The 26,333-nt window shown below is 44.4% G+C and overlaps 1 protein-coding gene across 1 annotated transcript in view; it reads right to left on the bottom strand.

The window, feature by feature from the left end:
* The window catches only part of TRPM1 (transient receptor potential cation channel subfamily M member 1), a 95,764-nt gene that overhangs the window by 60,602 nt on the left and 8,829 nt on the right, over window positions 1–26,333 (bottom strand). The window contains exons 3-7 of the mRNA XM_030317535.1: window positions 8,630–8,709; window positions 4,017–4,212; window positions 2,541–2,754; window positions 1,756–1,880; window positions 703–874 (exon numbers count right to left, since the gene is read on the bottom strand). Of these exons, the coding sequence (XP_030173395.1) occupies window positions 703–874; window positions 1,756–1,880; window positions 2,541–2,754; window positions 4,017–4,212; window positions 8,630–8,709 (787 nt within the window). The remainder of the gene's footprint in view (window positions 1–702; window positions 875–1,755; window positions 1,881–2,540; window positions 2,755–4,016; window positions 4,213–8,629; window positions 8,710–26,333) is intronic.

Raw genomic sequence — 26,333 nt, forward strand, 5'->3', positions numbered from 1 at the left:
GTCTTTAAAATCTTTTAATAATATTTGGCAATAAGTATTCCCAGAGTGGGAGCACATTTCAAGAGATAACAACAGTTATTTTCATCCTAACCAGTCATTATCATTTCATCTGGTTGTGGTTTGTTCCTTTCTCTTGAGCTTGACCTCACCACCCACCCCCTGGAGGCAGCCCTGCTGTAGGGCTGTGCCACCTGGACCAGCACAGGTGGGGCCATGGGGAGCAGATGTTTCCTGTGGCTGTCTCCACAAGTCTCCCCATCCAGCCCACCTTAGTCTGGGTGAGAGACCCAGAGCTACAGAGATATTTAATTTAATGATCAACTAACACTTAGTTGACAGGAGAAATCCTACTATGTCTTTGAGTGAGGAACTTTCTTCCTGTTCAAACACTACAAAAATAACTACAGTAATTACACTGGGCAACATGGTGGGCAATGCTGTCACCATGACAACTGCTGTAGGGCTGTTTCTCACATGGCCCCTCCCTGTAAACCTAGGGCAGAGTATCACCACACAGCTCAGCAAGTGTGATTTGGTACCTGGCCAGACTAAGGGCTCTAGACAAGTCTGTTGATCTGTTGTTCTGTGGATCTGATGAGAATCAAAGTGGAAACTCTAAACACACTTGAGACGTTTCCATTTAAGCCTGGGTTTCATGGCAGGGGTGGCAGCCCAGCACCCATGGGCTTTGCCAGAACTTACTTGTGTTAATTTTCTGCAGAGAGATGTGCTTCTCCAGCTGCCTCCGCAGCTTCACCTCGGCACCGTATTTGCCCAGGGTGCCATTGTCGGCCAGGATGAAGTGAGTGTGTGAGTTGTTGAGCAAAGAGAGCTTGCTTAGGGGGTTGGACATAGTCTGGTACACTCTCGTTACCTGGCAAAATGCACAACATAGATCAGCGCTGCAGAACGTAGACATTAAGACTACCAGGGGAAGCAGGCAATATTCATACGTATGTAGTGGCAACTTCATCTAACTGTGCACTTAAACCTACTCTTGCTTCCCTGTCCTCTCTCTGTTGAAAATTTCTGTTTGCAAATTTCTATATTAAATTAGAAAAAACAAATAAATCATTTTAGATAATGACAACCCAGCAACCACACTTCTGGGCATTTACTGCAGAGAAATGAAAACTGACAGTAACACAAAATCCTGTACATGAACATTTATGGTTACTTCATTTGTGATAGCCAAAATGGAAACAACTCAGATGCACTTCAACAGATACACAGGTAAACTAACTGTGGTATACACCCATACCGTGGAAAACCACTCAGAAATAAGAGGGAACGAACCATTGATACACACGACAACCTGGATGGATCTCTAGGAATGTGGAATAAAACAACAACAATAAAAAAAAATCACAAAACAGCAGTCTTCAAGGTTACATAGTGCATGGTCCCATTTATAGAACATTCTTGAAATAATAAAATTATAGAGATAAGGGGAAGATTAGTGGCTGCCAGAGGTTAAAGAGATGGTAGAGGTCAGAGAGAATTAGGCATGGATATTAAAGGACAACATGAGTGATGCTAATGGTGATGGAAATACTCTGTATCTTGACTGTATTGATATGAATATCCTGGTTGTGATACTATACCACATTTGGCAACATGTTACCATTGGGAAAAGGAGGAAGGACATATGGGGCCTCTCTTTATTATTCTTACAACTGCAAGGGAATCCACAGTTATCTCAATATAAAGACTTTGACTTGAAAAATTGCCAATATCTGGGGAGAAAACACTTACATCCTTTCCAACCAGGTCTTCCTTGTTTTCCACGATGCCCCACGGAGCAATTCCTATAGCACAAACCCGACCTCTGGATTTGGAGGAGTGGTCTTTTAAGGCATCCCCTACGTGGCTGATAACACCTACAAATAGCCATGGATCATATTTTTAGGCCCTTTCCTCCCATCATACCATTACTTATGAACTTTAGGGACCCCTTCTCTGAACCACTCCATTCTCTATGGAATAGGGTTGAAGCATAACGATCTTCATCATTAAAAGAAATACACCGGAATTTATAATAACTATTATAATTCATAATAACTGGTCACCCTGCATTAGCTCCTAGAAAAGGGAAAACAAAAACCAAAAACCAAAGCAATGATACTGGGATTTCCTTTACAAATTTCTAAGACCTAAAGATGTTAGTGAGTGGGGCTCCTTGGCTACATTCAGCCAAAGTCAAGAGTCAGACTGCTTGGCATAGCCCTAACCATTCCCTTCCTCTGTTTCCTCTCCCATAGGAGGGCAAAAAGGATTGTCAAGGGCCTCAGTGAGAACAAGGCTTGTACAGGACTCAGTTCGAGGAATGGCACATCGTGGGTGCTGGAAATGTTGACCATTGTCACTAAAATATAAAAATAAAAAAATAAGCTACTGGACAAAGATTTCACTTCTGTCATAAATATTGTCAGGTTGCAATATGTTTTGTTTTTTTGATCTTAATTATTTAACAACTCTTTGGGAACTATAATGAGTTCTGGGTTTGTATGTTTACAGGAAGGGGAGGGGCCTGCTCTTACCCGTACTGACGCCCCCTGTGAAAATCCAGGCCCCAGTGGTCATGGCGGCTTTGATCAGACCTTTTCCAAAGACCTGTTTCAGCTTGGGTTGCATCTCAAAGTTCTGGAGGCCTCCGTGCACAGATATTAAGAGCTTGGGGAGTTCCAGCTGCCAGTCTTTAACCATGAGATGAAGCAGAGAATCTGGCTTGGTGTCATAGGATACACGGATATACTGCAAAAGAGTATGTGTTGCTCGTACCTGTTCTTGGTTTTCCTCTTGTATCACAGGGGAACAGGGTTACTGTTCGTGTCCAACCACTTTTGGTTTTGGCTTTATGTCCTTCTGTGTGAGTCTGTGGCTAAGTGAGGGAAAGGAACTTTGGAAGAGTTGCCAGATTTAGCAAATAAAAATATAGGACACCCAGTTAAATTTGAATTTTATGTGAACATTGAAAAATGTTTTATCGTAAGTATGACCTATGCAATATTTGGCACATGCTTATACTAAAAAATTATCTGTTGTTTATCTGAAATCCAAATACAGCTGGGTGTCCTGTGTTTTACCTGGCAACCCTCAATCTTGAAAAAATCAATTCCAAAGAGGCCCAGCTAGAACTATGTCTCCAGAGGTTAGACAGGGCATTGTTGAGGGAGTGCTCAACATGGCCACATGGTGTTGGTGCTGACAATGGGGATCCTGGGTTAATCTCTGGATTTGACCACCCCCCAAGGTGAAGAAGAAATGAATGGTCAGATGCCTTTGCCCCTATGAACAGCCTCTTTGTGTCCATGCCGATATGTAGGGTGCCATTCCAGAAGACTCTGTTGTGCTATTTGGAACGCAACTGAATTTTATTTGTACAATGATATTGGGCCAGTGGAATAAAATGAAATTGCAAAAACGATCTGACTGGACATGTGGGAGTATTATTCAGAATTAGCTGAAAGGGATCACAGTGCTGACGCCTCCCCTCTCTGGCAGGGCTCATCTGAAAGGCAGAGGGCACTCCCTGTTTACGTGAAAATGTGAAAGACCTTAGTCTTCTTGGGCCAGCTGAATGCAGGCCCAGGGAGGCTGTGGATGAACTTCAGAGGGAAATATTTCCAGACACTCCTAACCCATTCAAGGGGGAGTGGAAGGTTCACAGTTATAAAAAACAAAAGCAAACCCCAAACAACCTCAAAAAACAAATAGCGTAATTTCTCACTCATCACTCAGTGATGAGTATGGTTGCATGATTTGTAGATTCACAATTCTGGTATGAACTTAGTGACACTACGTGCTCTTTATAAGATTGCTCAGTTTCCAAATCTCATGGCTAAAAAGTTGAGTGTGCAGTTATATTTCTTCCCTTTGCAATGAAATATCTAGGAAGACTGAGTCACACCCTGAAAGAAGACCCAGGTGTCTGCAGTCTGGGGAGCTGGGAGACTGGGCCTCTGATAGAGACTGTGAGCTTACACAGTGGCATCCCTTTTTAAAGCCTGTCTTACCATGGCTTTATTGGAGTATCCACCACCCTGGAATTCAAGAGTTCCATAGGAATCTGTTGGGTAGGTCTGGGTGTGTTTGCTGACAGACCATTTTTCGGGCTGAGTCTCCACCTGTTTATTTTCCTCTTCATTTTTGCTGGATGTTACACTTGGCAGAGGGGGGATATGCTGGTTGGTAAGCTGGCCACAACAACACCTGAAAACAAGGACAAAACAGTCTTTCTATAACATTTTCCTCCTTAAGAGGAGTTAAACTCAACAGGAGGGTAGCACCGGAACAAGGGCAGACTAACACTTTCCTTATATGGCTCTGTTAAGGATAGAAATGTCCCTTATGATGGCCTTTTCCAGATAATCAACTTATGTCTATTTACATACCAGTCCATTTAAAACACATTGGATAGTTGCCCTTCTGTACTGCATATATTTTAACTCTTTTTTGATGTGTTGAAAACATCAACATGGGCATCAATTATCAAACATGCTGTGACAAAGTGTAATCATGCCCTCCTGATACAGACAGAATTGATCTTCCAGGAATTTTCAAATTGTTGAATTCTGTTGCTTAATAAGACATTTCTCTACATTAGTAACCTTGAAAATATAGTCCTTTTTCTGCTTATACTTTTATTGTCAAATTTAAGAATCTCTTGCTAAATCCAAAGCCATGAAGATTTGCTCCTATGTTTTTGTCTAAGAGTTTTATAGTTTAAGCCCCTACATTTATGTTTTTGATAGTTTTTTTTTTTACATTTTATTCATTTTTGAGAGAGTGCTAGCAGGGGAGGAGCAGAGAGAGAGGGAGACACAGAATCCGAAGCAGGCTCCAGGCTCTGAGCTGTCAGCACAGGGCCCGATGTAGGGCTTGAACTCACTGACTGCGAGATCATGACCTGTGCTGAAGTCAAATGCCCAACCGACTGAGCCACCCAGGTGCCCCAGTTTTTTTTTTAATTTTAGAGAGAGCCTGAGCTGGGGAGGGACAGAGGGTGAGGGAGAGAATCTTAAGCAGGCTCCATTCCCAGAGCAGAGCCCAAAGTGAGCCTCCATCCCGACTGTGAAATCATGACCTGAGCTGAAATCAGGAGTCAGATGCTTAAGAGACTGAGCCAACCAGGCGCCCCTAGGTTTTTGATACACTTTGAGCTAATTTTTATATATGGTGTGAGGTGGGGGTCTAAATACATTCTTTGCATCATGATACGCAGTTGTTTCCACACCATTTGATGAAGAGATTATTCTTTCTCTGTTTTGGTAACCTTGCTGAAACATCAATTGTCTACAAATGTATGGTTATTTATGGACTCCTGATTCTATTCCATTTGTCTGTATGTCTATCCTTATGCCAGTACCATACTACTTTGATTACTGTAGCTTTGTAGTAAGTTTTGAAATCAAGTAGCGTGTGAGTCTTCCTACTTTGTTCTTTTTTTTTTTTTTTAAATGATATTGCTTTGGCTATTCTGTATCCCTTGCAATTCCATATCAGTCTGCTTGTCAATTTTTGCAAAGAAGCAAGCTGGGATTCTGATATGGACTGCACTGAATCTGTAGATCAATTTGTGAATATTGTTAACAATGTTAACTCTTCTGATCCATGAACATGGGCTGTTTTTCCAATTATTTGGATCTTTGTTAATTTCTTTCAACAGTGTTTTGCACTTTTCAGAGTATAGGTTTTGCACTACTTTTCTAAGTTTATTCCAAAGTATCTTTTTCTTTTTGATGATATTGTACACGGAATTGTTTTGTTAGTTTCATTTTATTTCATTGTTCATTGGAAGTAGATAGATATAAACATAATTTTTGTTACTGATTTTTATTTTACACTTCAACCTTGCTGAACTTGCTTACTAGTTACAAGAATTTTTTTTTTTAGTGATTCCTTAGGGTTTTCTATATACAACATTATGTCATCTGCCAATAAAGATAGCTACTTTTTCTTTTCCACTATGGGTGCCTTTTATTTCTTTATCTTAATTTCCTTGGCTAAGACCTCTAGTACAGTTTTGGATAGAAGTGGTGAGAGTGGACATCCTTATCTCTGATATTAGAGACAAAGCATCCAATCATTCACCATTAAGTATGATGATAACTGTGGATTTTCATAGATGTCCTTTATTAGATTGAAGAAATTCCTCAATTTTTAATCATAAAAGGTGTTGAATTTTACCAAATGCTTTTTTGTCAGTTGAGATGATTATGTTATTTTTGTTTTTATTCTATTTATGTGATGTATTGCATTAGTTGATTTTCTGATGTGAAACCAACTTTGCATCCCTGGGATAAATCCCAGTTGATTATGTTTTTATATGTTGCTATATTTGGTTTGATAGTATTTGTTCAGGATTTCTGCATCCATACTCACAAAAGATATTGTTATGTAGTTTTCTTTTTGTGTGGTGTCTTTGGTTTTAATATACAGGTAGTACTGGCCTCATGAAACCAGGAACTGAGTTGAGGAATGTTTTCTCATCTTCTATTTTTTTGACATTTTTGTGATTATTTGTGTAATTCTTTGAAAAATATTTAGTACAATTCAGCAGTGAAGTCATCTGGACCTAAGCTTTTCTTTGTGGGTCATTTTTGATACTAATCCTATGTCTTAATTTCGTATAGGTCTATTTAGATTGCATATTTCTTCTTGAATTGGTCTAGTAATTCGTGTCTTCCTAGGAATTTGTCCATTTCACCTAAGTTATTTAATTTATTGTAATTAGTGTATAAATTAGTATTCCTTTCTGTTTCTGTAAGATTGGTAGTAATATCTTTTCATTTCTGATTCTAGTAATTTGAATTCTTCATCAGTCTACCTAAAGGTTTGTCAATTTTGTTGATCTTTTCCAAGAAATAGCTTTTGGTTACATTGATTTTTCTCTATTGTTTCAAAATTTTCTATTTTATTCCATTTTATTTAATATTTCCTTCTGCTTCCTTTAGATGTAGTTTGATCTTACTGAGCCAGGAAGGGGAAGGGACAGAGCTCTCATGCTTCAAATACCACAAACTCTAGCCTTTCTATTGAATTTTTGTAGCTGTTTTTGTATAGATATTTCTCTATTTCCTATTGGCCCTTGGGATCATTTTCAGGGACTTTAAATGGTTATTTTTTCATTCCAGGATTTTTTTTAACCCCATGCTAGAGAATCCATGCAGCTCACAGAAGAGTCTCATGTGTGAGTCCCTGAAGCTTTTTCTGCTCCTTCTGCTGCCCAGCCACTTGGCTATGTGGGGGACTGCAGTACAGCAGATGCTAAGGAGGGCTGGCATAGGTAGTTTCCATCAAGGAGGGTCTGGGTGCCACTGAAATAAGGAGGGACATTTAGGTTCAACAAAAGAAAGACTTTCGTGATCTTTGACATTATCCCCTAAGGCATATTTCTTGACTTGGGGGATAATCACTGGCATTTAAGCAGGGAGAGGAATCTACAGGGGGGTAGTGGAGGGGGCGAACATGGGGACATGGTGGGGCTGACGTTGCATGTGTCATATCTGACCTAGGTGATGTCTGAGAGTCTGTGTGCTCAATGTCAGTGATCCTATCTGCATGGATTTCATATTGGGTGAATCTTCTCAGTGGCTCTCCAAACTCAGCCCATAGCTGTTGTCCTCAGAGATGGTAAGGTTTAGCTAAATTCATTTCTGATCGCTTTCATGGCTTTAGAAGACCTTCTGTTTAGTTTATAACAGATTCATTTTCTTTAAAAATTTTTTTTATTTTAATTTTTAAAAATAATCTTTTTAATGTTTATTTATTTTTGAGAGAGAGAGAAAGACAGAACACAGAGAGAGGGAGACACAGAATCTGAAGCAGGCTTCAGGCTCTGAGCTGTTAGCACAGAGCCCGACACAGGGCTTGAACTCACCAACTGTGAGATCATGACCTGAGCGGAAGTCAGACTCTCAACCAACTGAGCCACCCAGGTGCCCTTAATTTTTTTTTTTTTTTTTACTTTGAGAGAGAGAGAGATACAGAGAGAAATAGAGGGCACAGAAGCAGGGGAGGGTCAGAGAGAGAGAGAGAGAGAGAGAGAGAGAGAGAATCTTAAGCAGGCTCCATGCTCAGCTCAGCATTGAGACCATCGCGGGGCCCCATCCCATGACCCAGGGATCATGACCTGAGCTGCAATTAAGAGTCAGACGCTCAACTGACTGAGCCACTCACGTGCCCCAACAGATTCATTTTTATTTAGGTGAATGAAATTGACATTTTGTGTACAAACTACACCTTTTCATAGAGTTACATCTAGTTCACTTAACCATTCAGATCTTAACTGTGTTGGAGGTACCTATTTACCTAAATAGCATTATGAAACTCTAACAGGAAGCCATGAAGCTACCCTGGAAATCTTGATCTCCCTAAGACTAGGAAGAACACTGAGGGCCCATCTAGTTATGAGAGTTCACATTAGATTAGGATGAGTGTCAGACAACAATCTTTCCTGCATCTTGACAGAGAAGCTTCTTAGCTGAAGTAATGCCTCCCATAGGGAATGGATTCTAGCCATTCTTCTTCCCTCCTCTTCCCCCTCCTGCAAGTACAAGAATAGTTGCTGGCAACTGGTGAACAAGTGCTGGTTTGGATAATGTCTTAGGTGTGACTTCCAATTTACCTGTTAGGGTCTTTAGTGCTGGGAATTACAAAGACACATTCTCTCTTGCAGAAGGTTTTTTCTATCCAAGCTTTCTGTCCCTGGAAGAGAAAGAAGGGAAAACTAGACCAATATAGTCCCACACAATCATCAGAGTTCATTCTTTTACTTAAAAAAAAAAATCATTAACAGGAAGTCTGACCAAAACATCTGAATAGACACCTTCAATAATGGTGGATGCAACTCTTTAAGAATCTTTTTCAGAGAAATGGCTTGGAAGTAGGTATTCATGGTTTCCATAGGGCTACAAAACCTAGGCTTTGCATGCAAGTCAAAGTCTGCAAAGGGGGCATTATGCTGTCCTGGAGCAAGCCAGTGCCCAGACAAGCCCTGGTATAAATGTGAGTTACTGGAAAAGCCAACGAAGTCTGCAAGCGTCCGATTAGGACTTTGTCTGCTATCAAGAACCTCATCTTCTTTGGACTTCCAGGCACCCATACACCATAGTAATTTTACAAGTGGACTCTCTAACTGGTGCTCAGCTTCACTGAATGTTATTTTTATCATTAAAACTATTGAAGGTTGTGAAGAAATGGGTACTTATATAACATGGCTGCTGGAGCTAGAAGTTGGTACAACCTCTAACAAGGGCAATTTGGCAATAATATCAAAATTACAAAGCATATACCTTTTGACCATTTAGTATTTTACCCTATCAGTATCCCTGAATACATGCAAAATGACATTCATTTATTTATTGCAACCACTGTTCATGATATCAAAAGACTGGACATCACCTACAGTCTATCAGTAGGGGATTGTACCTGTGTTATGGAACAATCATCAATAGAATTCTCTGTGGATATTAAAAAAATAAGACTTTCTCTCTGTATCAATAGGGAATGATCACCAAGCTATAGTAAGTAAAAAAGTAAGACATGGAATAATCTCTCGGGTATTGTCATTAAAGTTACAGAAAAGAAATATTAATATGAAAACACACTTGCTTGACAATAGACATAATATACTGGGAAGGGCTCACAAGGAGCAGCTAACATGGTTCCCTCCAAGAGATGGGATCTGGAGGCCTGGGGAACATGGGTGATGGGTGAAGAGGACACACCTTTTAAATTATTGAGAAAGACTTTATTATTTTTAAAATTTTTTGGTGTTTATCTATTTTTGACAAAGAGACAGAGCACAAGCAGGGGAGGGGCAAACACAGGGGGAGGAAGAGGGAGACACAGAATCTGAAGCAGGCTCCAGGTTCTGAGTTGTCAGCACAGAGCTTGACGTGGGTCTCAAACTCACGAGCTGTGAGCATGACCTGAGCTGGAGGCAGACACCCAATCGACTGAGCCACCCAGGTACCCCGAAAAAGACTTTATTTTTTAAGAGCAGTTTTAGCTTATAACAAAACTGAAATGGAGGTAGAGAGAGTTCCCATATACACATGCCCAGACTCCATAATTATCAGCATTGTCTACCAAAGTGGTACCTTTGTTACCAAAGTTGAACCTATATTGACTCTTCATAATCACCTAAAGTCCACAGTTTACTTAGGGTTCACTCTTAATGTTGAATATTTTAGGGATTTGACAAATGTATAATGACATGTGTTCACCACTATAGTATCATGCAGAATAGTTTTATTGCCCTAAAAATCCTCTGTGTTCTGCCTATTTACCCCTATCTTACCCCACCTCCTGGCAACCACTCATCTTTTTATTGTCTCCATAGTTTTGCCCTTTCCAGAATGTCCTATAGTTGGAATCATACATATGCAGCCTTTTCAGACTGGCCTCTTTCCCTTACTAATATGCACTTAAGATTGCTCTATGCCTTTCCATGGCCTGACAGCTCATTTCTTTTTAGTGCTGAGTAATATTTCATTGTCTGGATGAGCCACAGTTTATTTATCCACTTACCCACTGAAGTTGGTGGCTTCCAAGTTTTGGCAAACATGAATAAAGATGCAATAAATGCCCACGTGCAGGAACTTGTATTTTTCTCTTTAAAATTTTGGGTTTTTTGGAGTGCCTGGGTGGCTCAGTTGGTTAAGCGTCTGACTTCAGCTCAGGTCATGATCTCATGGTTCGTGAGTTCAGGACCCATGTCAGATTCTGTGCTGACAGCTCAGAGTCTGGAGCCTACTTTGGATTCTGTGTCTCCCTCTCTCTGCCTGTCCCTGCTCATATGCTCTCTCTCTTTCAAAAATAAATAAATATTAAAAAAATTAAAACTTTGGGCTTTTCTTCCTTTAAAATTTTGAATTATATAAAGGTATTACCTATTTAAAAATATAAAAAATTTTCCTGAAATGAAAATCTAAAATAAAACAAGTTTTTAAAAAGGGAAAAAAAAACCTCTGCCACTCTAATAATTAGCTGTTGTCATTTTTCATTTCCTGACCTCTCATTCACCTACATCCATTTGTTGAAGATTTTTTTTTTTGTGCAAGGTGCTGTGCTGAGTGCTTGGGGACTTCAGAGGAGAAGCATTTGGGGTGCTTGGGGACTTCCAGGGCAAGCTGGGTCACCACCCCCTGGAAGTGTCAGAGGATGTGATGCCCGCACATGTGCTGAAGGAGGTTGGCAGTACGGGGTGGCTTTGTGGAGCTGAGCGAGGCAGGAAGGAAACCTGTCCACCTTACCAGGGTGCCAACATCCTTCCCTGTGTCTCCTTGAGGCCTGGCTCAATATGTGTTGTGATATTTGTGTACGTGTGATGTGTGTGCTTGTGTGATGTATTTGTGCATGTGTGCGATGTATGTGTGGTGTGTGGGTGTAGAGTGTATGGTGTGTGTGTGTGTATGTGTGTGTGTGTGGTCTGATGTGTGATGGTGTGCATGTGAGTGGGTATGATTATATGTGTGATGTGTGTAATATGTGTGGTGTGTGCTATGCATGTGGCATGTGTGCTATGTAAAATGTGGTGTGTATATAACGTGTGTGTATCTCTGAGGGAGGGGGGCAGACACAGGGAAATGGAGCGGCCTAGCTTGTGAAACCTGGAGAATCCTGAATCAGATCTTGGAGAAACTGCAGAGGACAGAGCCTCATGTTCGTGGCCACTCTCCCACAGTCTCTAGAGTGAGCGTCACAGTGTGACCTGTGACCTGAGGGTGTTGTGGCCCTCACCCATCTGGGCAGCAATTCCAATTTAGGGGTTCCCTTGTGTCCATGGATGCTGTCTCCTCAGAGCGTGCCGGCAATGACCACATGTCACACATGCCCTTCTCGATGAGGTCATGTCAAGGCCCCAATGCCACTTTCATTGCTCCACAGATAGTCCTGGCCCTGGTCTTAGTCATGCTGAGACAGTCTGATCAGGGTTTTCATCCTTCTGGAAGGACCTATGGTTCCCCAAGCCTTTCTGGGAAGGTCTTAAGAGTCAGCTGGTTACTTGGCTTCTTTTGAATAACAGGAACGATTATAATTCAAAACCTTCCCGAGGGGCCTTCAGAAAGCAACACTACACCTTTGTCTCCAAGTAATTTAATGACTGCTTGAAAACCACATCACTAATGAGAGGAAAGTGGCTGCATCCACTCAGAGGAAAAACCTCAGAGTGGTGAGCCCCTGAAGCCCAGGTCCCAGCCCTTATCCTGTGGAGTGTTAGAACAATCCAGGGCAAAATGGCCAAGCAGAGCATTTGCTGTCTGGAAAGAAAATATGTTTCCCTCTTGCACATCACTCCTCACTTCCCAGAGAAGCTGGGAGAGCATACTCGCCCCCCCTTTTTAAAACAGAGTTCATATTGTTTGGACTATATGCCTTCAATTAAAGACAATAAGAGCTCTAACAAATACTGAACTCCCATGAGTAGGCTAGGTTTTCACAGAGACATAGGATAGCGATTCTGAAATTACTTTCTGTGTATTCTAGGACAGAACAAAGAAATCAATATATTGTGGATAATGGGGGCTGGGTTTCTCATTGTTGGAGAAGGTTTACAAGCATGGAGAGTGGGGAAGATTAGAACAAATCCCTGGAGCAGTGGACTGAAATTAAAATGATCAGTGTGTACCCATGATTTGTAACATGTAGAGAGATAGATATAAGACCAGATAGAGGCAGGTGTGGTCCCTCCTTCTCTCCCTCTCTCTCTACACACACACACACACACACACACACACACATACACACACACACAAGTATACATAACATATTGTATTAGTTATCTATTGCTTAATATAACAAATTGTCCCCAAACTCGGTGCCTAAAACAATAAAATTTATTACCTCACAGTTTCTGTGGACCAGGAATTGAATGTGGCATATCTGGGTACTTCTGACTCTGTCTCTCCCAGGGATTCAGCCAAGCTGTGGGTGGGGCCATGGTCTCATCCAAAGGGAATCCACTGGGGAGCACCCAGTCCTAGCTCCCTTATGTGGCTGTTGCCAAGATCTAGGTCCTCTCAAGGACCCAGCACCTCAGTCAGTTCCTTGTCATGTGAGCCTCTCCACAAGGAACCTCACAACATGGTGGGTGACCTCCATCAGAGTGGGAGTGCAAAAGTCACACAAGAGAAGCCATGGTCTCTTTACAACCATGTATCTGAAGTGATATCTCTTTAGCTGTATTCCATGCATTAGAAGAGTCTCCCATTCTGGCTGCCCACAATCAGGTGGAGAGGACTACTATAGTGTAAGTGAACATTAAGCTTTTTCTCTTGTAATGTGAGTGCCTGACATTCAGCTTTTGACTGTTGAGGCATTCATGTCAAAGACATCCATCTCGAGTAAATATACTGCCAGATATACAACACAGCTACTAACAAAACAGCCAAATAAAGAACTAGGCTGCCCCCGCTCACCAAGCTCCCTCTTTCAGAAAGTGCTGGTTAACCTAGAGAACTGACCCTTGCCCTTCCTGTGCCCTAATACCTGCTCTCATGCCTGAAATTCACCACAAAGAGTGAACCCTCTAAACCCTAGACACCCCACCCTTGGACACTAATAAAGGCAGAGTTCTGGATCTGCTATCTCTATCTCTACTTGTGTCGTTGCTATGTGGCCCATTGGGTATGCCACGTACACTCAAGGCTTGTGAGTAATAAATCTTGTTCCTCAGAGTTTCCTGCTAGTTTTTGCTGAAGTGCATCTTGCAGTCATAATAAGAATTACAGGGCTGGTCCAGACACAACATTAGTTCCACAGGGAGAGTCTCTGTGGAGGTTCACTGTGAATAACACAGGTCCTGGTGAATGCCTCGGTCATTCCTAGCCAAGAGCATCACTAACAGTAGGCTGGGACCAATGCAACAACTACAAAGGCATAAATACCAGGAGGCTAGGGTCTTTGGGGTCATATGCCTACCACATATGCACACGTATGTCTGTATGTGCACACATTCATGTATTTCCTGGCTCTATCCACTGAAAGGGCGTACCACCAATGAGTACATTTAGTGTTCAAATATTGGCTTCTAAATATTGTTCTCCACTGAAGCGAACTGGGGCTTCTTGGAGAAATGACTATCTCCAAGACTGGAGCAGGGAGAGTACAAGAAGGACCTGGAACATCTTGTTTAGCCAGTAAGTGTTTACTTTTGACATGGGAACTTGCCAAAAGAACACTGAAGCCACTTTGAAGGGACTCTCACTGGCTTTATCTGGAATAATTGAGCATGAAAATAAGTACTTACAATAATGAAGTACAACCTTTTGACTGAAATAAGAGCCCATGGACCCACACTGGTATAAATCCATACATAATTCAATACATAGCGGTGACGGGAACGCTCTTTCCTCCAGTAGTAAGTCATTTAATAAATACAGAAGGAATGATGGACGTAGAAAATCTCCATGTGGCAACTATCACTCATGTTTTATGAATGCTAAAAGTAGTGGGTAAAAGTTTGAAAAGTAACAGTACACTTACATAATCTCATAGTATCTCCCACAGGTATTTACTAATCATAGAGGAAATTAGTAACTTGACAGTGGAGAAATTTGGGGAACACCACCTAAAGCCAAGTGAACATCACCAGTAATGGAACAAAGATTCACCATGAGCCTCCCAATAAAATGCATGAGAGATAAAAATGCCAAAAATGCATAACTTGAATCTAAGCAGGAGCAACCTCAGATAACCCAAACTGAGGGGCATCCTACAAAATAACTGACCCATACTCTGCAAAAATGTCAAGGTGACCAGGAAAGACTGGGGAATGGTTCTAGCCGTTGTGGAAAGACACGACGGTGAAATGCCCTTCCACCTCTGTGCCCTGCCCTCTAGACCTCAATCCCTCTCAGCTCCTCCCCCTGCCCCGTCTTTAGGCCCCGCCCCCTGCCCCTTCTAGGCCCCGCCCCCTCTGCCTGTCCCCTAGGCCCTCCCTCTCAGCGCCCCCCAGCACAACAAACCAGTCAGTGGGCACTTCCTAGGAAACCCAGGGCCATGCAGTGTGGGCAATCAGAAAACCAAGGTCCAGCTCCTGAATAACTAGGCTTAGGTCCCACATCATCAAAAGGGGAAAATACCACCTGCCCTACAGGATTTACTATGCTGAGGTGGATGAAGAACTTGGAAAGCAGCAGTGTGCTTCTTGTTTTTATTAATGTCTGTTCTGTCTCAGGCAGCATTTAAATGCCTCCATCAAGGAGTGCCCCCCTCCCCCATTTCCTTTACATGCAGGTGCAGGGCATCTGTTGCCCTGAGGGAGTATTGGCCAACACCTTACCCCCAAACTTGGGAGGGGGCCTTTTCAGAGTGCCAAACCCCAGCCCTTGGAGCCCTGGGCAAGAACAGCAGCTGGCATCCACAAAATGGCCCCATTTCTCTCTGCTTCACCAAAAATCTTTTCTTTTTTTTCCTAATGAATATGCTAGCATGTGACTAACATACTTTCCCTTGGGGAAAAAAGTGCTTTACTTTAAATATCAACTACTGATTTTTTAAAAAAAAGTTTAGTCCTGAAGAGCATCCTCATTTCAAAATTCCAAGTTACTGCTGAGTCTCCAGAAATATTCTAGAATCTTCTGAGGATAAACAAAAGATACAATAGTCACTCTTTGCCTGCAATCTCTCACAGTGTTTTGGCCTGTACTCAAATGTCCCCTCTTCAGGGAGGCTCTCTGGCTCCCCATCACACCCCTAACCCCCTGCTCTCTGTCCTTCATACATTCCATCCCACTAACCTCCCTCTCTTCCCTTCCCTCTCTCCTCCTACAAAAGCCATGGAAAGCGAAGCCCTGTTCAGTTCTCTGCTTTATCCCCAGTGCCTCCAGGAGTGCCTGGCAAAGAGGAGTTGCTCATTACCCTGTAATGACTAAATAAATCAATAAATCCCTCGGGTGGAGCATTTCCAGGGGGGCCCAGCTCTTATCAACCTGGCCTACCACAGTCTGGCCCCCTGGGCCCACACACCCCAGTGGCGTGCACACAGAGCAGAAGGGAGGTAACCCAGGTCACCTGAGGAGACTCTGTGCTCATGGTGGGGAGGGGTTCAGCCTCCTGAATGGCTGGGAGTCAGTGATGCAGGTGAAAGGCAATGGGTGGAGGACCCCTGCGTCAAACATTCCTCCTTCCCCTCCCGCCTCTGATACCAGGGCTGGGTACCGCCAAGGTAAAAACAAAGAGCCATGGAATCTTACAAAGGGCATCCTTGTGACATGAAAGAAGAGCAGAGCCTCCTGTGGTTCATTTGTAGACCCTTTAGATCCCCCTGTTGGGTCAGAGATGGTGCCCACTCATCCAAAATATTCCTGCCCATCACAAATGGTTATTATTATTTTTTTAAGATTTATTTTTGAGAGAAAGAGAGAGAGAGTGCAAGTGGGGGAGGGGTGTAGAGAGAGGGAGACAGAATCTGAGCAGGCTCCAGGCTCTGAGCTGTCAGCATGGAGCCCAACGTGGGGCTTGAAGTCACAAAATCAAGAGATCATGACCTGAGCTGAAGCCAGACGCTTAACCAACTGAGCCACCCAGGTGCCCCTCAAATGGTTATTTAAGTGCTTTAGGGCCAGATAAGAGGAACACTAGCACTGAAGATTAAAATCCCACCTGCAGGAGTGCTCACTTACTGGAAAGTCTGTCTGTGAGGCCCAGTGAGGAGACACAGAGGTGGTGCCACCATCATGCTCCCCAAGCCCCTTGAGCTGCCCAAGTCCATGTGTGGGTCACATGCAGCACCCCCCACCGCCCCCATTTCATCTCTGAAATGGGAACTGCTTTGCATACTTTTAGCCTCAGCTGGGATAACACCTGTACAGTATCTGGGAGGTACTAGATATAAATGGAAATCCTGGTCATTAGTTTTATAACAGGATAGTAAGTTGCATGATGGAAATAGAGGCGGTATGCAGTCAAGCCTTCACCTGGTGGTTCAAAAACCACCAGGTGCCAGGAGTTCAGAGTGGGTAAGTACAGGGAGGAAACTTCATAGTATGGGCAAGATTTGGACAGGTGGGCTGAAGACATTTGGGGACAGGGAATGGTGGGGTGGGTGGAACAGCATGTGTACAGCAGAGGGAGTGAGGATGCATGTGGAGAATAGGGGGGAGGGACGGGAACAGGGTGACTGAGGGCAAGAGGTGGTGCTGAGCAGTAGGTGGGTGAGGAAATGAAGGGAAGGGGGTGGGTTTCCCACCTCAGTGAGATGGGGATGGGCCATGGAGGGGCAGGAGGAGGCCCCCCCCAGGAGATGAGTGTTTAGTGGGCGTTTCTCGCAGTAGTGAAGTGAAGGCAGAAACTAGGCTGCCACGTCTTCATGTTCCAGGTGTTTTGTGAGTGCCATCATGTGGCCAGTGTGGGGCTGGCTGGGTTCAGGGCTGTGAGCTGGGGGTGGAGATGAGCCAGGTAGTCATGGCCCTACCCTCAGGGGGCTTCCATTGTAATCAAGTAGCAAAGACTAGCAAACAAGGCAGCAGATAAACCAGAGCATTGCTGATTGTGGTAAGAACATGAAGGGAATAAAGAAGAGGGTGTGGTAGAGTATGGTGGTGTGCACGTGGGGTGGGGTAGGAGGCTTGTTAGATTGGGAAGTCTTGGCTGAACAGGCTATACATTTAAACTGTGAAGTGAAAGACCAGAAGGGAATTCTAGGGTGCTGGAACAGCATGTGCAAAGGCCCTGTGGCAGACAGAGCTGCAGGTGCTTGCTGAGGAGCATGGATTGGGTATGTGGCAGACTTTGGAACTGAAGATGCAGGTGGGGCGTGTTCTGCACAGACTTTAGGTCACAATAAGTGGTGGGCAGAGGGGCAGCACGAACTTATGGGGCTGGGTTATAGGGGGGCAAAGGGGAGCCAGGATACCAGTAGGAAGACTGGAGTGTGGCCCACACCATGGGGATGACCCTCTAGGAGATGTGCAAGAGGAAGGAGGAGTCTGCAGGGGGACACCTTTGAGAAGACTGAGGCTGGGGTGGGGTGATGGGGTGGGGGCTGGGAAGGGTGAGAGGGCTGAGAGGTGGGGGAGTGGGGCCTGTGGGAGGAGAGGGAGGCAGGAGACAGGGCCAGGACCGCAGGGAGTGGTGTTTGGCCTGGGCCAGCTGTGACTGATCCTGGGAAGTGGCTTCCAAACATAAGAGCTGGTTTACTGTTAGGCGAGTCTCTGTTTACTCAATGGCCCTGTTTCTTGGGCCAAAATTAACAGCAAACCCTACAGTGAAATGACTGATTTGTGGACCCATTTAGCCAAAGGAAACTGCCTATCTCCTGTATGTATTTAGAGCCAACGCCTCAAAACGCTCATCCCAGGGCTGCATGTGACCCACACGTGGACTTGATTTGACCCTTGTATAAAGAGAAGAATTCTCTGCTATTATTAACCCAGAGGGGGATTACATGTGAAAATCTGGATTTCTGGCTTCTCTGGAATGCTGTTGTGTGTGGGAACACTGGTGGACGTTCCCGCACAGCGGTAGGTGGCTGTGGGTCCCCACACAGGGCCCCGACCTGCCCTTGCCTGGCTGCCAGGAGCACCTGTGGGCCTCACCTGGGGCAGCACCTGCATGCCTGGAAACTCTCCATCCCAGAGAACCAGACAATTTCCCTGCCAAAGCACTGGCACAGGCCACCCATCTTCAGGCGTACAAAGATTAAAACACCACAATTGTTCCTACTCCACCTGCCACCCACTCACCCCAGCAAGAAGGAGGCCTTGGGCTCCAACCCACAGGCCGTTTCTGTGTGGTTCGGCTGATGCTCCTGCTTTGGCCAGACAAGGAGAGACTCTTGAGCCTGACAGACCTCGCCTCATGGCCCCTTACAGCAAAGAGAACCAGTAGGAGCCTCAGGTAAGGGCCCATGCTGAGGCTGCCCCTCAGGTGCTGGGCCTCAGTTTTCACATCTGTAGAGTGGGGATGATAACATGAGACTTGAGTGATAGTGCTTGGGAGAACCTCAAGATCTGATTTCCTGTGCTTTATTATCACCATCCCCTGGAGGTGACAGGGTTGGCCTGGAGGAAACGCTGGGGGGGGGGGGTCATCAGAAACCCCGCCTCTCCTTGGCCAGTGTTCCCTCTTCCCCAGACCTCCAACCCTCTTCTACCCAGGGGCCCTTCCTGGGACAATGTAATGCGATCCTCCAGACTGGAGCCCGGGAGCAGAGCTGGGTCTTTAGGCCATAGGAAGTGACCTTTTCCCTTTTCCTGTCCTTTTTTTTTTTTTTTAAGTTTTTTTAAAATTATTTTTGAGAGAGAGAGAGAGAAAGCACAAGCGGGGGAGGCACAGAGAGAGAGAGAAAGAGAGAGAGAGAGGGAGGGAGACACAGAATCTGAGGCAGGCTCCAGGCTCTGAGCTGTCAGCACAGAGCCTGATGTTGGGCTTGAACTCACGAACCTCAAGATCATGACCTGAGCCAAAGTCGGATGTTCAACCGACTGAGCCACCCAGGCACCCCCCCCTTTTTACTTTCTTTTTACTATAATTCACATACCCTAAAATTCATCTTTTAAAATGTGCAGTGCGTGGCTCAGTCGGTTAAGCATCTGACTTCGGCTTAGGTCATGATCTCATGGTTCATGAGTTCGAGCCCCACATCAGGCTTTCTGCTGTCAGCACAGAGCCTGCTTCAGACCCCCCCCCTTCCTCACTTGCGCACTCTCTCCATCTCTCTCTCATGATGAATAAATAAACTTCAATAAACAAATAAATTTTAAAAATGTGCAGGGTTTTTTTGTTTTGTTTTTTTTTTTTGTATATCCCCAAGATTGTGAAACTGCACTAACACCAGAGCATCTGCCATCCCTAAAGAAAAGTCCTTTACTTATTAGCAGTCATTCCCCAGCCCCCACAGCCCCTCAGTTCCTGACAACCACGAATCTGCTTTTTGTCTCTATGGATTTGCCTCTTCTGGGCATTTTATATAAATGGAATCATACAATATGGAGCCTTTTACGGCTGGTTTCTTTCATTTAGCAGAATGTTTGCAAGGTTCATCATGTTGTAGCAGGTGTCTGGGCTTCATTCCTTTTTATGCCTCAGTAATATTCCATTGCAGGAATTCATCAATTTATGGACATCTGGGTTGTTGTCACTCCCTGGCTATCGGAAAGAGCACTGCTCTAAAGACATTTCTCTTTTTAGAGGGAATACTAAATAAAGCCAGGAAAAAAAGAAGCAAATGTATGAACTTGTCAGCTTGTGTTTGTGGTAGGGGAATCAGAATTTTTTCCTCTAATTGCTTCATCATTTATATCATGTTTTTAATTTTCTAAGGAAAAATATAACTGATTTTAAAAGAAACTAAGAAAAGTGGCACCTGGGTGGCAAGGTTGGTTCAGTGTCTGACTTTGGCTCAAGTCATGATCTCATGATTCGTGGGTTCAAGCCCCACATGAAGGCTCTGTGCTCACAGCTCACAGCTGAGACCCTGCTTCAGATTCTGTGTCTCCCTTTCTCTCTTCCCCTTCCCTGCTCTCTCTCTCTCTCTCAAAAATGAGTAAACATTAAAAGAAATTAAAAACAAAAAGAAAAAAAGAAAATGATACTGTGCCCATGGTACCTGGCCGGTGTTCAGAGTCTCTGAGCCCAGGGTCTCCCAACTGTAGTGGGCTCCAAGGGGCCAGCCTCATGGTAACACCTTTGATGTTTTAGCGGCATCACTAATTTTGTAATCTTCCAATAACGCAGCAGATTCCCATTCCATCATCTTGGATTTATGCATATTTTAAGCTGTGATTGCAAATAATGGAGCTCTCGGACATATCTTGAATGGTAACTAGTAGTTTAATTCAGAATTTAAAAAGGTTTTCTGTTTTTCTACACTTGTAGAAAAAGTTGCAATGGACTGAATGTTGGTGTTCCCCCCAAATTCACATGCTGAAATACTAACCCCAGTGTGAGGGTATTAGGAGGTGAGGCCTCTGGGAGGTGATTAGGTCAGGAGGTTGGAGCCCTAATGACTTGGATTAATGCCCTTACAGAATAGACCCCAGAGTGTTCCCTTGCTCCTTCCGCCATGTGAGACAGCTATCTGTGAACCAGGAAGGGGCCGCCTGACATCAAATCTGCAGGTGCCTTGATCTTGGACTTGCCAGCGTTCCTGTGAGAAATTAAGTTTATGAGCCTCCCAGTCTATGGCATTCTATTATAGTAACCTGAATGGACAAAGACAAAAGCCTTGCCAGAATTTGGTGTATGGATTTCATCAAAATTGGGTTTTCCTGTTAAAATGTGAGCAGACACCCATTTGCTTTTGGAGTGATCATTTTTTTTTTCAACGTTTTTTATTTATTTTTGGGACAGAGAGAGACAGAGCATGAACGGGGGAGGGGCAGAGAGAGAGGGAGACACAGAATCGGAAACAGGCTCCAGGCTCTGAGCCATCAGCCCAGAGCCTGACGCGGGGCTCGAACTCCTGGACCGCGAGATCGTGACCTGGCTGAAGTCGGACGCTTAACCGACTGCGCCACCCAGGCGCCCCTGGAGTGATCATTTTTAATGCAGTCAAACCACGTAAGACAAGGCCTTAATTCAAAGTGCAAATAGTCAATTAGGAGGAAAAACCAGCAATCCAGATACTTAATTATGCAGCTAGGCCAGCCACACAGGCAGCAGCTGGGCTTAGGGTACTGAGACTGATATGGGCTCCTCATTTTTACCATTGACAGGAAAGACCTTCAGGTCATACAGATGCAACAAAAGACCCCAGGTGCAGAAGGATATTTCAATATCCTGGAATGAAGGCCTGTGGGACCCACTCCCACATCCACTTATCTTGGACCATTTGAAGGAGGAGAGGAAATAAAAACGGGCCTTTTGTTGGGATATCGAATTCTCCCGCCCTCCAGACAGCTGTGCTGGTCACCAATGAGGACCAATGCACAAGGTACATGGGCAGTTTGTATTCCAGCTGAGGGCTCTCCACTGAGCCTAGAAAAAAAGGGGTGATCAGGACCTCAGGTAAGATGATGGGTTGGCAGGAGGAAATGAAGGGAGAGAAGGGAAGGTGGCCAAGGTCAGCTTCTAGCCCCAGCCCCAGGCAGAACCATTTGAGGGGAGAGCTCCTGAAAGTCACATGTCCCTATGGATGTCAGCTCTCTCTGCTCCCCATTTTCAGGATCACATACAGGTAAGCCAGATGGGCACTTCTAAACACAAGCTGCGCTTCACAGATGTGAGTGGCCTCACAGATGTGAGAGGATGGGACTCAGGGGTGGGCCGTGCTTTTTTTTGGATCATACTTTTTTTTTTTTTTAATTTTTTTTCAACGTTTATTTTTATTTTTGGGACAGAGAGAGACAGAGCATGAACGGGGGAGGGGCAGAGAGAGAGGGAGACACAGAATCGGAAACAGGCTCCAGGCTCTGAGCCATCAGCCCAGAGCCCAACGCGGGGCTCGAACTCCCGGACCGCGAGATCGTGACCTGGCTGAAGTCAGATGCTTAACCGACTGCGCCACCCAGGCGCCCCTGGATCATACTTTTGAAGGAGGTTGCCTTACTCTGTGGATGGGGGAAGCCACAGTTTCTGAGTGCCAGGGCCTGCACTACTCTCCTTGCCTCTTCTCTTTCAGGTGCCGGAGACCTATGCCTGGTGGGTGTTCAGGTGAGGGCTGCTATCTGTCCTAGAATGGGCCACTGGGTCCTGAGTGGAGCCAGGTCTCCTCCCTACCTTTTCCCCTCTATCCCTGCTCTTTGATAGAACCTGGCCCAGAAACTTGCTTCTAGAAAGGGGTCTGCAGGGTCTGTGCCTGTGTTCTTCAAAGATGGTTCAGGCGAAGTGGTTAAAAATGTAAGTATCTGGCAATTCTGGAACAGGAGGAAATATTTGCAAATCATATATCTGATAGAGAATCAACATCCAGAATATGTAAAAAAAAACAAACACACACACAAAAACCTACAACTTAACAATAACAACAATAGTAAACATCCTGATTAAAGATGGGCAGAGGACTGGACTAGCCATTTTCCAAAAAAGACATACAGATGGCCAACAAACACATGAAAAGATGCTCGGTGTCACTAATCATTAGGGAAGGTAAGTCAAAACCAGAGAGATATCAGCTCACACCATTCGGATGGCTACGATTGAAAACACACACACATAACAGAAAATAACAAGTGTTGGTGAGGACGTGGAGATATTGAAACAGTTGTGCACTATGGGTGGAATTTTAAAATGGAGCAGGGGCACCTGGGTGGCCCAGTTGGTTAAGCGTCTGATTCTTGATTTCAGCTCAGGTCATGATCCCATGGTTCATGAGTTCGAGCCCCACATCGGGCTCTGCACTGACAACATGGAGCCTGCTTGGAATTCTCGCTCTCCTCCTCTCTCTCTGCCTCTCCCCCACTCTCTCTCTCTCAAAATAAATAAATTAATAATCCTTTTAAAATGAAGCAGATGTTGGAGCGCCTGTGTGGCTTAGTTGGTTAAGCATCTGACTTCGGCTCAGGTCATGATCTCACAGCTGGTGGTTCGAGCCCCATGTCGGGCTCTGCGCTGACAGCTCAGAGCCTGGAGCCTGTTATAGGCTCTGTGTCTCCCTCTCTCTCTGCACCTCCCCCAGTCTCTCTCTCTCTCTCTCTCTCAAAAATAAACATTAAAAAGATTTTTTTAAATTAAGAATAAAAAAATAAAATGAAGCAGATGCTATGGAAAACAGTTATGGTACCTCCTCAAAAATGAAACTTAGAATTACCATATGATCCAGTAATTCCACTGTGGAGCATATGCCCCAAAGAATTGAAAACAGAGTCTCAGGGAGATATTTATACACCTGTGTTCATGGCAGGATTATTCAAAATAAAATGTGGTTTACCTATATGAAGCAATATTATCAGTATTCAAAAGGAAGGAAATCCTGACACCTGCTACAATGTGGATGAACCTTGAGGACAGTACACGAAGTGAAATATGCCAGTCACAAAGGACAAATACTCATATGAGGTGCCTAAAATAAATTTGTAGAGACAGGCACTAAGAGTGGTGGGTGCCAAGGGCTGAGAAGGGGAAATGAGGACTTAGTGTTCAATGGGTAGCGTTTCAGTTTGGGAGGCTGAAAATGTTCTGGAGTAGATGGTGATGATGGCTGGACAACAGTGTCAATGGACTCAATGCCAGTGAACCATACTCTTAAAAATGATTCAGATGGCAAATTTTATATTGTGCGTATCTTACCACAACTAAATATAAATAATAAAAAAAAAAGATATCTAGGTTTCACTCCAGGCCCTGGAATCAGAATCAGGGTGTGAGAACCTGTATTTTAACAAGCTTTTGAGATCCATTGCCCATGCGGCCCTCAGCTTCCCACTGCTCTATTTGGGTCCTCCCAAGCCAGTCCTCTCAAGGAACTGCAAGTTCATGCTGTAAGGGAGATAAGTCAGAGGAGATGTGTCTGATGTCAGTGCTGGCACCTGGACATCCAGGGAAGGAATCAGTGCTCAGAAGGCATAGCACTATTGGGCCTGCTGTGCCTTTCTTGGGTGATGGGCAGGATGTCAAAAATTCAGTACCTAAGATAAATAGCATCTCATACAAAATTTTATTTTTTGATTCGTTTTTTTTAAAGTTTATTTGTTTTGAGAGAGAGAGAGAGAGAGAGAGAGAAAGAAAGAAAGAGAGGGAGAATCCCAAGCAGGCTCCACACTATCAGTGCAGAGCCTGATGCAGGGCTCAAACCCTTGAACCATGAGATCATGACCTGAGCCGAAGTCAAGAGCCGGACGCTCAACTGCCTGAGCCACCCAGGTGCCCCATTTTATACAAAATTTAAAAAAGATAAAATCAATGCCAAGAATCCCTTGTGATCACGATATCAACATTTTAAAGACAGGTTGTTGCTCTCTTTATGATCTTGCCTCGTTGTGCGAGGGTTGTTTCCGATCAGCTCACAGCTCTTGGGCTGTGCAGCCAGCATGTCCCCACTGGGCAGTGTACGAGGGTTTACTGTGTGACAGGCCAGCACGTTGGGCAGTGTGAGGCTTTTTATACAGTCATGTTTTTTGACTGTAGAGTTCTTACTTTCCCACACGGTTTAAACATGAGGGGATATTTTGGTAAGTGTATATAGGACACTCATTGTTCTTTCTCCCACAGACTCCAATATGGCTCAGCATGGTGCCCACAACAGGTTACTGGTAACCATGGCAGGTTGGCCCTTGCTGGCCCACACAGCAGCTGGAGGACAGTGGGGAGGCCCGTGAAGAGTGTGACAGAGGACTTCAACTACCTCCATTTTGACCTTATCTGGTACTTTCTAACTGATTAAGTTCTCCTTTCCAGCTTGTCTCTTAACTCAGGCAAAAGACCTGCTGGGCAAATCATCCCGTGATGGGAAGAGCAGTAAATTCTGTCCTGATGCCAGCGAGCCCCCGTGTATTTGACCCCAAGACAATGATGAATTGACCTTCACTGCCCACTTACACATTCCCACTGGCTTTTGTCCCACATTCTCCCTATTCTCCTTATATGTCCACGTTCTCTAATACCTGGAAGTATTTTCCACACTTAGGAGACAGTCTTGGAGACTCTAGTCCGCTGTCTTCCTGGGGTTGGCCTCGCTGAAATAAATTCCTTTCTTGTTTCACCCACCACCTGCCTCTCTGCCTTTGGATTTTGCCAATGGGAAATGGCCAAAACTGGTCTATTTGGACCAGGTGCTCTTGCGCCCCAGTGCCCTGGTTACAAGTGGACCTGGCATCAAAATGAGAAAACACATTCTAGGGGGCCTGGTGGATATGGGTGGGAGCAGGCCTGGGAGTCACCCTGTAACATGGTCACCCTATAACATGAAGAGGTGCAGAGGCCACTGGCCTGGGCGATGATCCACCACAAGGACAGAGAAGCTTCAGCTATAGGGCCCCACACCCACCTCTCTAAGACCTGAATCTTGATTTGGAGCTCACATTTTCCTATTCTTTTCCTTTTAGAGATGGCTTCAAAAGCTTCATGCCTGGGGCACAGGGTGGGTATGGGCTGGTGGCATGGGGGGATGATGTGGGTTTTTTTCCTTTGCTTAGAATTTAAAACAAACAACAAACCCCACAAGCATCCCTCAACTAATATATGCTCAATGGAACAATGACAAAGATTTAGAAGTGTCTAAATTGAGGGGCGCCTGGGTGGCTCAGTTGGTTAAGCATCCAACTTTGGCTCAGGTCATGATCTCATGGTTCTTGAGTTTGAGCCCAGTGTTGGCCTCTGTGCTGACAGCTCCGAGCCTGGAGCCTGTTTCAGATTCTGTGTCTCCCTCTCTCTGCACCTCCCCTCTTCTCCCTCTCTCTCAAAAATAAATAAACATTTAAAAAAAGGAGTGTCTGAATTGAAAA

Source organism: Lynx canadensis, chromosome B3 (assembly GCF_007474595.2).
Source record: "Lynx canadensis isolate LIC74 chromosome B3, mLynCan4.pri.v2, whole genome shotgun sequence".
Lineage (NCBI taxonomy): Eukaryota > Metazoa > Chordata > Mammalia > Carnivora > Felidae > Lynx > Lynx canadensis.